Source organism: Diadema antillarum, unplaced genomic scaffold (genome assembly GCF_040938485.1).
Source record: "Diadema antillarum isolate AM-2024a unplaced genomic scaffold, OU_Dant_1.0 seq00000016_RagTag, whole genome shotgun sequence".
Classification (NCBI taxonomy): Eukaryota; Metazoa; Echinodermata; class Echinoidea; order Diadematoida; family Diadematidae; genus Diadema; species Diadema antillarum.
The window spans coordinates 773,841-786,443 of record NW_027271136.1 but is presented as its reverse complement, the minus strand read 5'-3'; the positions used below and the strand labels follow the sequence as shown (position 1 = coordinate 786,443).

At 39.8% G+C, this 12,603-nt stretch overlaps 1 protein-coding gene across 2 annotated transcripts; it reads left to right on the top strand.

Annotated features, from left to right (window-relative positions):
* The first annotated feature begins 4,495 nt into the window (after positions 1–4,495).
* On the top strand, positions 4,496–10,921 carry LOC139725140 (tektin-4-like). 2 transcript variants are annotated; one of them, XM_071636226.1, is made up of 7 exons: positions 4,496–4,625; positions 5,808–6,429; positions 7,363–7,433; positions 7,777–7,920; positions 8,326–8,548; positions 8,999–9,153; positions 9,877–10,921. In XM_071636226.1, exons 2-7 carry the CDS (start codon positions 5,851–5,853, stop codon positions 10,091–10,093), a joined length of 1,389 nt encoding a protein of 462 aa, XP_071492327.1. In that variant the 5' UTR covers positions 4,496–4,625; positions 5,808–5,850; the 3' UTR covers positions 10,094–10,921. The 2 variants fall into 2 exon arrangements, with proteins under 2 accessions (XP_071492327.1, XP_071492328.1); XM_071636227.1 differs by lacking the exon at positions 4,496–4,625 and having other exon boundaries at positions 5,581–6,429.
* Positions 10,922–12,603: the final 1,682 nt, after the last annotated feature.

Genomic DNA, 12,603 nt, shown 5'->3' with positions numbered 1-12,603 from the left:
ATTCAACCTTTTTATCATTGCTGTCACATCGACGTATTTTGTAACTAAAAGAAGAATATTTCGTTTTCGGAATAACGAACCTGATTCTATTATCAGATTAACGATCCTTGGGCGATGAATCCCAGAAAGGACATGAAGGAATATAATCATTTCTGAAATCTTGTCAGAAAATACGAGTGTAATTCATTTCTGACAGGTCGAATCAAGTGAATGTTATTTTAACAACCACAATGGTACAAGACTATAGCAGAGCCGCACGTGTCACTTCTAGCGATTTGGACATGGACACAACTCTTGCATGTTGTGCCTCAGTTGCGTAATACGTCTTGTGTGTGTGTGTATGTGTGCGTGCGTGTTTGTATGTGTATTTTGCCACAGTTGTTCGCTTGTTGATGATACTCAATTTAGCCATACATATGCATACAGAATGGCCACAAAGATGTCCTCATATGCATTTGTAATGAAATGTGAATCAGAATTGGTTTATCATTACTTGTTGCCAGGACCACATAGATGGCATCTCGCAATTTCGTGATTGCAAAGAATGCACCATATTTCCCCTGGGCTTTTGGCTTTGCAGGAATCTTTTTGTGTCGCAGCTCCTCTTTGTTTTCCCCTTGGACGCCCGTGTTACCGCGGACGAGTTCTTCCGTGACAGTGTGATCACGCGTGAACGCGACAGAAAATGCCTGTCTAAAGTCTACGGTGCTCCGATATAGGGGTTGATGTATTGACGGCAGCTTTATTCATGTTAAGCAAATATCATTCAAAGTTTAATACAAAAATATATGGTAACTCAAAGTTAAAAATAACAAAGGGGAGTGGTGATATCATATACATTTCCGAAACGTACAATTGAAGTAAATATCAAGTAGACTTTACTCCATTAATTGCAGGTTTGCATTCGGCAGTAATTTGGGAGTAGTTTCCACGTGTAAAACCCTCATAGATTTACAACTGATGTCAGTTGCACTGATTACCATAATTCTTTTCTATTTGAAGTAAGGTAAGATGTAATACACCTTAAAAAGAATAGAGAAGAGTGAAAAAATACTGTAGTAAGCTGAAAGAGACAGGCAAACTGTATTTTTATTGAAAGATTATCTGTAGTATACCTAGGAGAGTAGACTAGCATTTCTTCGGGCTCTGCGACGTGTTTTGATTGACATCCGATGCTCAGCCAATAAAACTTCGAGAGTTGACGACTGACAACTGTCTTGCCACACCCGGTTCCACGCCTCTATTCGGAGGTTTCTTACTAGACGGATTTTTAGCCAACTTGACTTCCACATCGTCGCGCCCTCTATTGACTGCCAATCACTGATTTAGGCTGAAATTACGTCGCCCGCTAGACTACGTGCATACGAGCATGAAGCTCCAGGAACATATTACATTTTCGTGTAGTGAGTGATGTTTTCCAATTAAAGTAAATATTCCTTTAAAAAAAATGACCCCAACTGGGTATTTAGTTTTTCCATGATTTAACATTTGCAAATCACATAAATAAATCATCAAAAATGACCCCCACCAAAAAGTGAGAAAAGTACTCTTTCACACACACACACACACACACACACACACACACACACACACTAAAAATGTGTTATCTTTTTTTTTAATATATTCATTGAAAACGATTCCCAAATCAGGAATGAGCCTGTGATAGTTTTCTCGCTGGAATTTCAAATGAACATTTGACCAAATTATGACTTACAAACCAATGGTATAGGCCTAATCTGCATTCAAAATTCTAGACATTGTTTTATTCAGATCTATAAACATAATAGATAATTATGAAAATGATATGTCAAGAAACCGCCTTATCTATACATATATTTTATGTGTGTGCGTGTGTGTAAAAAAAAAAAATAGGCAACGACAAACTTGTATTGATTGATAAATAATGTTCGATAAAGTTTCATGCGAATCATCAGACTGACATGTTTGAAAATGTTTTTGTTCCAAACACAAATCGTATTTTTATTTTTTACGTATGACGTTGGTGATAATGGTTTGAAAAAAATATATATATATGTACGATGATAATAAGGATGATGATGCCATACTCCAACTGCTACTACATGTATAACAGCCGAAACCAAGCAGCCGAGCGGGGGCCCTGATTTTGTGGCAGCCGCTGCACCGCGATTGTGGAACAATCTACGCGGTTCGTCCGCATTTCCCCATCCCTTGATGACTTCAAGAAGAATCTTAAGACTTTTCTTTTTATTGCTTATCTGTGACTGAATTTTGTTGTGAAGTGCTGTGAAACCTAGTCATTAACTGTGTAAGAGCGCTATATAAATGATCCGATTGTATTGTATTGTATTGTATTGTATTGTATTGTATTGTATTGTATTGTATTGTATTGTATTGTATTGTATGGTGAAAATAATGGTGTATATTGATGATGATTTTAAAAAATGTTTTTGTCAGTACCATAATTGCTATTTTCAGGTGTTTTTACATTTTCAGACCTTAAATTCAGCGATCTGGTGCAAACTTTTGGTGCAATACTTGGAATTTTTTCGAGCTCCCCCCCCCCCAAAAAAAAATAATGGAAATAATTAGGTTTTTTTTCTCCAGGGAAGTGTTGATAGCAAAATCACGGAATTTAGCTCTTATCCGAGTATATGCATCATCTCTGTGTATGTACAAAGTCTAGTGAGGTAGAGCTTAGGGGAAGGTGTGGGAGAGGGATGCCCCTCCCTATCGACGGAGCTTTGTGTTTTTAAGATTGAAATAAAGCGGTCTGAAGCACTTTTTTTGTGGGAAATTCGGAAATTGTCATTCCCCAAAGTATACTAAGTCAATATATAGAGGGGACCAATCAATGGGAGGGTGGCAAGATATACCCCTCCCATATTCGAGGGAGTTTTTTTTTTCCATTTTAGAACTGAAATTCAAGTTGGGTACTTTTCTGTTGGAATATCTGGAAATGTGTCAATTAGAGAAGTGCAAGTCTTTGGGAGGAGACATAGCAGGAGGATATGGGAGGGGACAAGCCAGGGCTATTCCCCCTCCTACGTGAGGGAGAGTCTCACCATTTTCTGATTGCAGTCAACGTTTTGGTGCACACATTTTGTGGCATATATTTGGAGAACTCAAAGTGTAGCCATCGTCTACTTGTATGCACTGGGCGGGGGGAGGGGGGCCGAGGGAGGGGGGCCGGGGGGGGGGGGGGGGGGCAACCTGGGAGAAAGCGTGTGAGAGTGCTATCCCCACCCTTCCCGTACGAGGGAGCTTTTGCCTTTTTAAAGTTGAAATTGAGATATCTTGTTTTTACGCATATTTGATGGAATATTCGGGAAATTATCCGCACAAAAAAAAAATGATCGGGGGAACTGAGAGAGGAAAAGGTTGATCAAAAGGGGATATTTTCCTTGTACATGAGGGAACTATTGATTGGAATGTATGGTGCTTAGACGGGAACTTTATGTAAGGGAGGAATCTTGGGAAATTCAAATTTAAGTGGGCGTTGTGATTTTTTTCCCCAATTTTCCCCCTTTTTTCTTCCTTTTCCCCTTTTTTTCCACGAACCAAAAGTGTGTGTGTGTGTGTGGGGGGGGGGGGGGGCTGCAGCCCCCCAGCCCCCCCCCCCCCCAGTTCCGCGGCCCCTGAACAACGCGACCTAAAAACAACAAACAAACAAAACACGTTGCTGTGATGTGTTGCATGCGGTACTCTGATGAAATCTCAAGTCTTGGCACTAGTTCTTCGTATAACACTCTTATGACCGAAGTGCAATTTCAGACGTCCTTGTGAAGGACACACAAAAATCCCATGCAAGGAGTAAAGGTCCTTTATTGTAAGATAACATGAATAGTTACTGTGCATTATACATTTTATTTCCATCTGTTCTTTGTTTAACATGCTTTGTTCGAAAAGATTTTTAATCCATAAATTTCACTCCTGCTATTTACATTACTTCCACCCGCACAGTTTGAATGCAGTTGTCTCGAGATTTCTTATGTTGATATCAGTATTCATGTAAAGCAGACCTTGGGTTGAGAAAAGCAGATCTAAAATGATTTCTGCCAAAGAGAAGTTGTCTTATAGAGCCTCAGCCCCAAACATGGAGGTCACTCGGTGTTCTCCGTGCACCTTTTCTCTGTCTCTGGCTTCGTTTCAATCTTCTCCTTCTCCTCCTCCTCCTCCTTCTTTTCTTCTTCTTCTTCCTGTTCTTCTTCAGTTCTCATCTTCTCTGCCTTGACCCCTCTGTATTTCCACTTTGCATTCTTGCTTTCCTCACGGCTATTGTTTGCAACACAATACTTTCCGTCGTCCAGTCAAGCGCGACTGTTCGTTCCCTCGCACCACCGGGCCATTTAGGGTATTGTCTCGCTGTTCACGATACTCGCTCCACGAGACGGTCACACGAGGTTGCTATGGTAATCACCCTGGCAACTGGCAACAAAGCTCACAGCGAGAGCCCAGCCTGCCTCGCTCGCCGGCTGTACGTGTCTTGTGTATGAGTTCGAGAGATAAACATTCACACAGCTAGGATAGGACTGCACATGTGTGTAGTGTACGTGTATCACACTCAGTTATTCATTGGATTTGCGTGTGTAAGCACACTGACTGCATAGCAAGGATTTTCACCGAAGTAAAAGTAGACTTAGAAGGTGAGTAAATCTGCAGTTTTTTAGTTTTCGTGTGAGTCACTGCCAATATACCGGTAGATTTTGGTTGCAGTTGCAATTTTCAGCCATCATTTCTACGTAAATTTCTTTCTAAAAAGTCTTTCTTTCGACTGCTTGCATCACGATGCACGACGACCATGCCCATGGCCATTGGCATTGCATTGCAACTGTGTGACACTGCTGCAAGCCAAAGCCCCAAAAAGGGAGAAGTGTTTTGTAAATACATATTGACTTGGTGGGTTAGATCTAATTGTAGAGAGGCAGGAACTTACCATGGTCTTACCAATTTTACCATGGTCTATGGAATCAAATTTTGATCCTCGATGTGAATTACTTGCATGTACCAAGAGGAGTGACCCTTTCAGGTCTAGATTCCACTGCACTAGACTAGAGTTTCTAATGCTGACACTTGATCATTGTCGTTTGTCTTTAATATTTGCCACTCTTTACTACAACTTCACATGTCTCATCCATTCATTACTGGTATCTGTAGCAAAAATGTGCAGTTGCCAGTGCACAGTGCAGACAGTTTAGAGTTTAGTACCAACTACCCAACAGGTAAACTCAGCCACTAGCGCCCTCATTAAAACTAAAGTAAATTTACTCTAGCCAAGTTTACCTGCTAGGCTGAGTTTACCCACTAGGCCAAGTTTACCCGCTAGGCCAAGTTTACGCATAACTACTTGTCACACTCTTTTACACTGTGTAGACATGTCGGTCAGTCCCAGCAGAGCAATGCCAATGGTCATGTGTGTAACGACTATTAAATGTGCCAGTTTCTGCACAATGACAAAATGCATCCATTTCAGCTTGTCTAAGTAAGTCAAAGAATGGATTTCCAAACACTTGTGTTATAGACCTCTATTTTTCAAGTGGTGGGTCTGCTGATATTTACAATGTATACATAAACTTTGTTTCCTTTTTTGTTACCTTTTAACTCCTTTTGTATTAGTTTTAATTGTCTTCATATTCATAAGTGTCTATCATGAGACACTGTCCTAATGTACTGGAATGGAATGGATGCAAGATAGTATGACATCTGTTTTCATTCTCGGCTAAAATAAATCAATGATCAGATCATAAATACCATACTAGAGTCTATGCTTAATGGCATATGTGATGCAGAGTACAGCTGTACATGCTTCTCTTTTCTTTTCCCCACAGATCACATTAGTACTACCCAACCCAAAACTTGATAACTACAATCATGGATGCTGGTGCAACTCTTCTGTCAAAGACTTATTCGCCGACGGTACCGGTCTACCCGACAGCGAACACAGTTGGCACAAAGACGGACCAGGCCCTCTCTCAAGAGCTTGCAAAGATGAGCGGCCTGGGAGAAACGGGCGTCCTGGGAGTCCCAACGGGCGCACCCGCCGCCCAGGGATTCCGCTCGGGAAAGCACACAACACAGGAATGGCATGAGTCCAACTATGGCAAGTACTTCCAGAGCTTCTCCGACCGCGATAACGCCGAGAGGCTGCGCCACGAGTCCAAGCAGCTCTCCAACGAGACGGCAGCCCTGACACAGCGCACACAGGCAGATGTGACCAAGAAGCTCGGAGAGCGCATGAATGACATCAACTTCTGGAAGTTTGAGCTGAACCGCGAGATTGAGGAGATGATCGAGGAGACGGACTTGCTGTGTGCACAGAAGAAACGCCTGGAGAATGCCCTCGATGCCACTGAAGTGCCACTTAAGATCTCGCGTGACAACCTCAGCTGTCGATCCAGGAGACAGGACATTGACCTTGTTGGTGACAGAGTGGAAATGGCTCTGAATAAGGTGAGATCAGATTAAGTTTGTTAGTTGCAACATTTACTGGTAAACAAAAAAAAAAGGAACCCACTAACGTTGTATTTCAGAGATGCACATATAAACTTAAAATGGAAGTGAAGTAGAAATGTTTAAACATGTTTGCCGAACTGACAAAATGAAATGTGATAGCATCTCCAATTGTTATGGTATATATGTCATGCAATTTATGATTAAATGGTCTCATCCATCAAGTTAATTTTAATAATGACCACGAGTGAATGGTCTGATCTATCCATATTGCAAGACTGTATAACCGTATGAGGTGTGGCATTTCTTTCTTAGGCCGCGTTTATAAGATTTTGCGTGCCTAGAATCACTGTTTTGAAACACTGTTTCAAATCACAATTTCGTCAGGAGAGCGTTTATACAATTTTTTCTCCGAGCGTGTTGGGGCTCTCGCTCAGACTGTGCCATTGCACAACTCGCTCTGTGCAGTTTTTCCTCTGCAAAGGGTCAAACAGGGTGCGCGCAAGGCATTGTGACGTCACTTAAACAGTGTTTGAGATCGCGGATGCGTTTATAAGATTTTTGAAACACTGTTTTGAAATGCACTATTTTGTGCGATTTGAAACAGTGTTTCAAAACACTGTTTCAAATCACGGTTAGCATTTATAAGATTTTTTTTTTCGAGCCAGAAACACTGTTTGGCCAGAAACAGTGTTTTAAAACACTGTTTCTGGCCAGAAGAAAAATCTTATAAACGCATTCTTAGGAGATCTCTTGCAACGATTTTGATTAATTTTTTTTTCTTTGCAAAATTTTGAATGTCATTCTCATGGCTGTCTCTCACAAGATTGATATCTTGATTTAGTGGCAACAACAAAAATGGACCACTTCAGGCTTTCCTTGTCATGCCCCATAGATCATCATTTGTATCTGTTTTCTGTCTTCATGTTACAGGAGGTAGAAATCATCACAAAAGTGCAAGATTTGTTGAAGAGGACGATAGAGCAAGCTGACAGACAAATCAAGTAAGTGTTCTAGACCATTAGTGCATTAAAAAAAAACAAAAAACTAATTCACTGTAGATAGAGTGTTTTTTCCTTCATATTTGCATGTTCTGGTTAAGACTGTTGATAAGAAGTTGTTGAGTACTTATGGATCTATTTTTTTTAATGTTGTCTTTTATATCATGTGATATTATTATTCACTGCTTTACATACAGTTTGATTTGATACAATGTTGTTTAGAGTTTCAGAGAATAGTTGAGTACAATTAATCTCAGTAATTACTAAAAGTATTTCTGAATTGTATATAAGAATAACATTTTGAGTGATGCATTATTAATGTTACTCATCATTTTCTCACCCTCAGGCTGAACAGGGGTTCCAAGCACAAGCTGACGATGGACTGGTCAGACAAACTTTCGGCTTTCAAGATTGACGAGAAGTGCACGGGCCTCAACAACAATTCCACTGAGATCCAGTACAAGGAAGGATCAGCCAAATTCGAAGCAGTGTAAGTAGTCAGAGCAGGCAGTTGTAAAGTTAATGAATAGCCCAATGTGTCTGATATCTTGGTGATGTTTTGTGTGCTATTTTTGTACCTGCTGTTCGTAGCTATAGCTGTTAAACAAGTCAAACCACATGCAGTACAACGTGCTAGTTCTGTGGAAACGACATAAGTCAAGTATTAATCATCCCTTAAAATGCTTGGTGTGTCTAAGTGAAATTATTAACCAATATACATGTAGGACATTGGCAAATAGAACACGAAAGACATGTTTCCTTATTTTAAAGGGATGGCTAATTACTAAGTGTAAAAAATGTACACCATAAAAACTTGAAAAAAAAACCCAAACAACCTTATATGTATAATAAACTGTGCTCTGACATGTTTTGTATTGTCCAATGTCCAATGCAGTCAGACAAATCCTCAGTCCTGGGCAGAATTCTCACACGACAACATCGTCCGCGCCGAGCACGAGCGCCTCGCCTCCCAGCAACTCCGCAAACTGATCGACCAGATCCTCACTGACACGTCCAACGACATGCGAGAGCAGTGCAACACGGTCAACACAGAGTTTGCCCGCCGCATCGAGGAGATGAACGACGCCAAGACGAAGATGGAGAACCATCTACTCAAGGTATGGTGTCAATATTATTTTGCTTTGCTTCTCGAAGTATACCTCATCTGATGTGATAGTGGGGAAAACAAGGGCACCCAGAGGTCATTGCCTTTTTTCACCCGAAAAGGAAAGCACACATAAATTATCAATGTAAAATGCAAGAAATGTGGACCTGGATTTCCCATGAATTTCAAAGAGAGCCAATGTAAACATCTTTATGGTTGTTGATGGACAATGTACAAAATATAGATAAAGTCTTATAAAGATGTATACCATGAGATGTATGAATGGTTTTATTTTTGGCTACATATGTATGCCTCGTAGTTTAAAAATGTTAAAGAAAAATTTTGCTCATTTTTTTTTATTCACTTGTTTGAAACATGGAAGTCGTAACTAGAAAGGTAGAATTTTCAAAGAATTTCCATTCAGCTTTCAATAACGTTGTCATGTTTTTCTCACACTGATTAGACTGTGGAGGAGATTGCTGCCATGGAGAAGAATATCAAAGACCTGACCCAGGCTGTGAAGGACAAAGAAGCACCAATGAAGGTTGCACAGACAAGGCTAGACCACAGGACTTACAGGCCCAATGTGGAACTGTGCAGGGACCCTTCCCAGTACAGGTAAGCATCATATTACCGTAGCAGGAGGTGCTCGATCCCAGAGTTGTATGAAATCATCTTAAGCTACCATAGCAAAAAAATAATAAAAATAAAAAAAATAAAAATATGCAACTGAAAATACTTTTTCACTGAATGGTTTCTGTCAGCTGCCACTGTGAAAAGTTGTAATTATTGTCTGTTCCAATTTTTGAGAAGTGCTTTATGAAACACAGTTCGGGTACGCCTATTCTGTACTACTTTGCTTTAGCCAGTTATGAATAGTACGTGGGAAGTCCTTCCCTTTTAATCTTTCATAAGCTAAGTTTGGCCTCAAGCTTTACTTATCATCTGGTAGCTTTCCTAAATATGGTTTCTTAACGTGTGCACTGTTTCATTTCATGTATTAAAAAAATGAAATTAAGATTGTAAATTTCTGCTTGTTGTTGTTGTTTTTAGTTCCACATTTTGGTAGCAATCTCACACTGTGTATGTAAGCATGTACTATGATAGAAAGAAAAAGAGAGATTATGACAATGAGGATTTTTGGTATTTAAGGCATGAAGAAATCATGAATTGGAGAGAAAGAAAAAAACAATAGGGTATCCTTTGTAACCATCAGTAAATCAATAACTGACAGACATTTTACTGCAATAATTACATGAATTTAAAGATTAGAGAAATCACATAGCCTTTAATAAGCAGATGTAATAGCAATCTCCTCCTTTTCTTCCTCAATTTCTTCAGCCTTGTCCAGGAGGTTGGCCAGATCCAGGACTCCATCGACAAGCTCCAGCAGAAACTGGCCGAGTCCCAGGCCTCCCTCAAGGATCTCATGGACACTCGCATGGCGCTGGAGAAGGAGATTGCCCTCAAGAAGAACAGCATCTTTGTCGACCGCGACAAGTGCCTCAAGTTCCGCACCCGCTACCCGTCTACCTCCAAGCTGGTCGGCTACCAGTAAACTCTGAGTTACATCTGATGTTTTACAACTTCTGTCTTCTTCTTAAATGGCACGTTGCGAATGCAGCCTTGAATCTGGACTGTATTATTATCATTTTTTAAATATTTGTTAGGAAAGCAAGGGGAAGGGCTATCGCAGCCAAAGTGATACAACGCAAGGGGGTACCAAGTCGTTCCTTTTAACTGTGTAACTTGCAATGGTCCAATTGGTTATTTGAACTGTGCAGCGAAAAGAGTGGTGTCTGTTACTTTTAAGTTACATCCACAGCCCTGTTTTACACTCAACATCAGGGGATTGAAAAGTGGCAATACGTGATAAGAATCAATGCCTTGGTAAACATCCATTCAGGCATCTATCGTACGTACCTTCTGCATCCTACTCCAATTCTTTGAGTGAATTTGAATTTGAGCAACTGCACAGAACTGGACTTGGGGGTAGGGGTTGTTTTTTATGGCTCCATATTATAGCTGGCCATTAAAGCAGCTTGTTTGCATGCAACAATGGGTAAAAAGGAAGAGAAAAAAATCTTAAAGTTCCTGCCAGGCCAATGCGAAAAGGTGAACCAACCTGTCGTCTACTTCCCATATACTTGAGGCATGAAACAAATGTGATATTAAATTGGGCGTGACCAACTTGACAGCTATTTGTATTGCCCGCCATCTTTCTTTGCCTTGTGATGCAATCTCAATGCTCCCGATACAACAATACTATAGCAAGGCTTACTGTTGAAATAGTATGCAGGTTCCTCAGAATAGTTCACAAAGTGTGGATATATCAGTGTTTCCGTCCTGAATAGAAATTTGTGTATCTTGACCGTTACCAGCTATGTCCTTTGCATCAACATCTTTGGTGTAAAGTCATTGTGCAACATTTATTATTATTTTTTTTTGTTAGTATTTACTTGTGCCCATAAGGACCTTTCATTCTTAGCAAAATATAACATATTCACTATTCATCCACACATGGTAGTCTTAATGCTAGCTGCAATTTTCAACTTGCAATAACATCAGTTATATTTTGTGTGACAGTAGCATCAAGTCTATCCTTAGTTGAAATCATTGATATATATATATATTTTCTGCCATGTATTATATTGTAATATATATTGTCAACTATGTCAACCTTGATTACTTTGAATTATGGTGAAAGTAAATGCATGAACTTGCACAGAGCAGAAATTAAAAAAACAATGCCTTGAAAATGAGTGAAAATATTGAATAAAATGCAGTTAACTTATATTGTGCAAAGACATTTTGTGTCCCACCAGTGTCTGTACCAATGTCTTACTAAAGCAGCGTTGTTTGAAAACAAGAACAAAAACTGAATCATTGGACAGAGTAATTAATACATGGGTTAAGGGGAGAGAGATGGAGAGGGGATATGAGAAGCGATGGGAGAGAGGGAGAGAAAGGCAGTGTCACACAGCATACACATGTTTAACGAGCAGGGAGTGAGCATTCCGTAAAGGGTTCAGAGAATAACTTGTTGAACGTTGTATCCAATGGCAACCATCAAGCAACTGCGTCACTGAGATGATGCTTGAGGCTGAACACAACCAGGGTTAAAAAAGAAAAAGTGAATCAAATCTAAATGCAGTTTTACTGTGTAATGATCATTGAAATGTGTAGATAGTTAAAAAATACAATGGAAATTTGGTATGAATACATGTAGGTTCGTTTTGTTCACCAAATCAGGGATTGTGGTATATCACTGACACAAAAAAGAAGAAGAAAAAGATAAAAACAACTCCTGTGCAACCAGGAACATTTGCAGCATGAAACTTTCATGTATTGGAGCTAACAGCCTTTTTTCATGGCAAAAAAGTTAAAGGAATTGCCGCTGGCTTTCAACATATAGTATGGAAGAAAAAATCACATGCATTTTACTTTCATGAATCTTACATGTAGCTCCTCACAAAATTTGCAAAAGCTTTATGCATACGACAAATTCTGGTTTTACAGTGGAACTATTCCACTGCAATGAAAGAGAAGAGTTTGTTAGATCAGATATTTTGTTATGCCAAATCTATGAAAACCATGAATCCATTGTAAACTGATAAGGATTGCAGTGTGACAGATAAGCTGTGTGAGAACATGTGCTGTCAATATTGTGTGTGTGTGTGTGTGTGTGTGTGCGCGTGTGTGTATGTGTGTTTGTGTGTTTGTGTGTGTTTGTGTGTGTATGTGTGTGTGTGTGTGTGTGTACAGGTAACTCGTATTGTAACAAAGTCCTCGGGACTGGCAGTTTTCTTTCGTTACACTGAAATTTCTTATGGCCAAACAGTTCAGTACTTAAAGATATACATAGATGATAATTTGGGGACGCAGATTTTCACTTTGTTGTAACAATAATGTATACTAATCACAAGGACCAAATTTCACGCACACACACACCCTCACACACAAACCTCATGCACTTAAGATATGTTCCTTGTTTCCAATTGCTTCGCTCCCCCTCTGTCAGTCTTGCATTCTTACACACAGACGGCATTCAAAGAAACCTTAAACTTA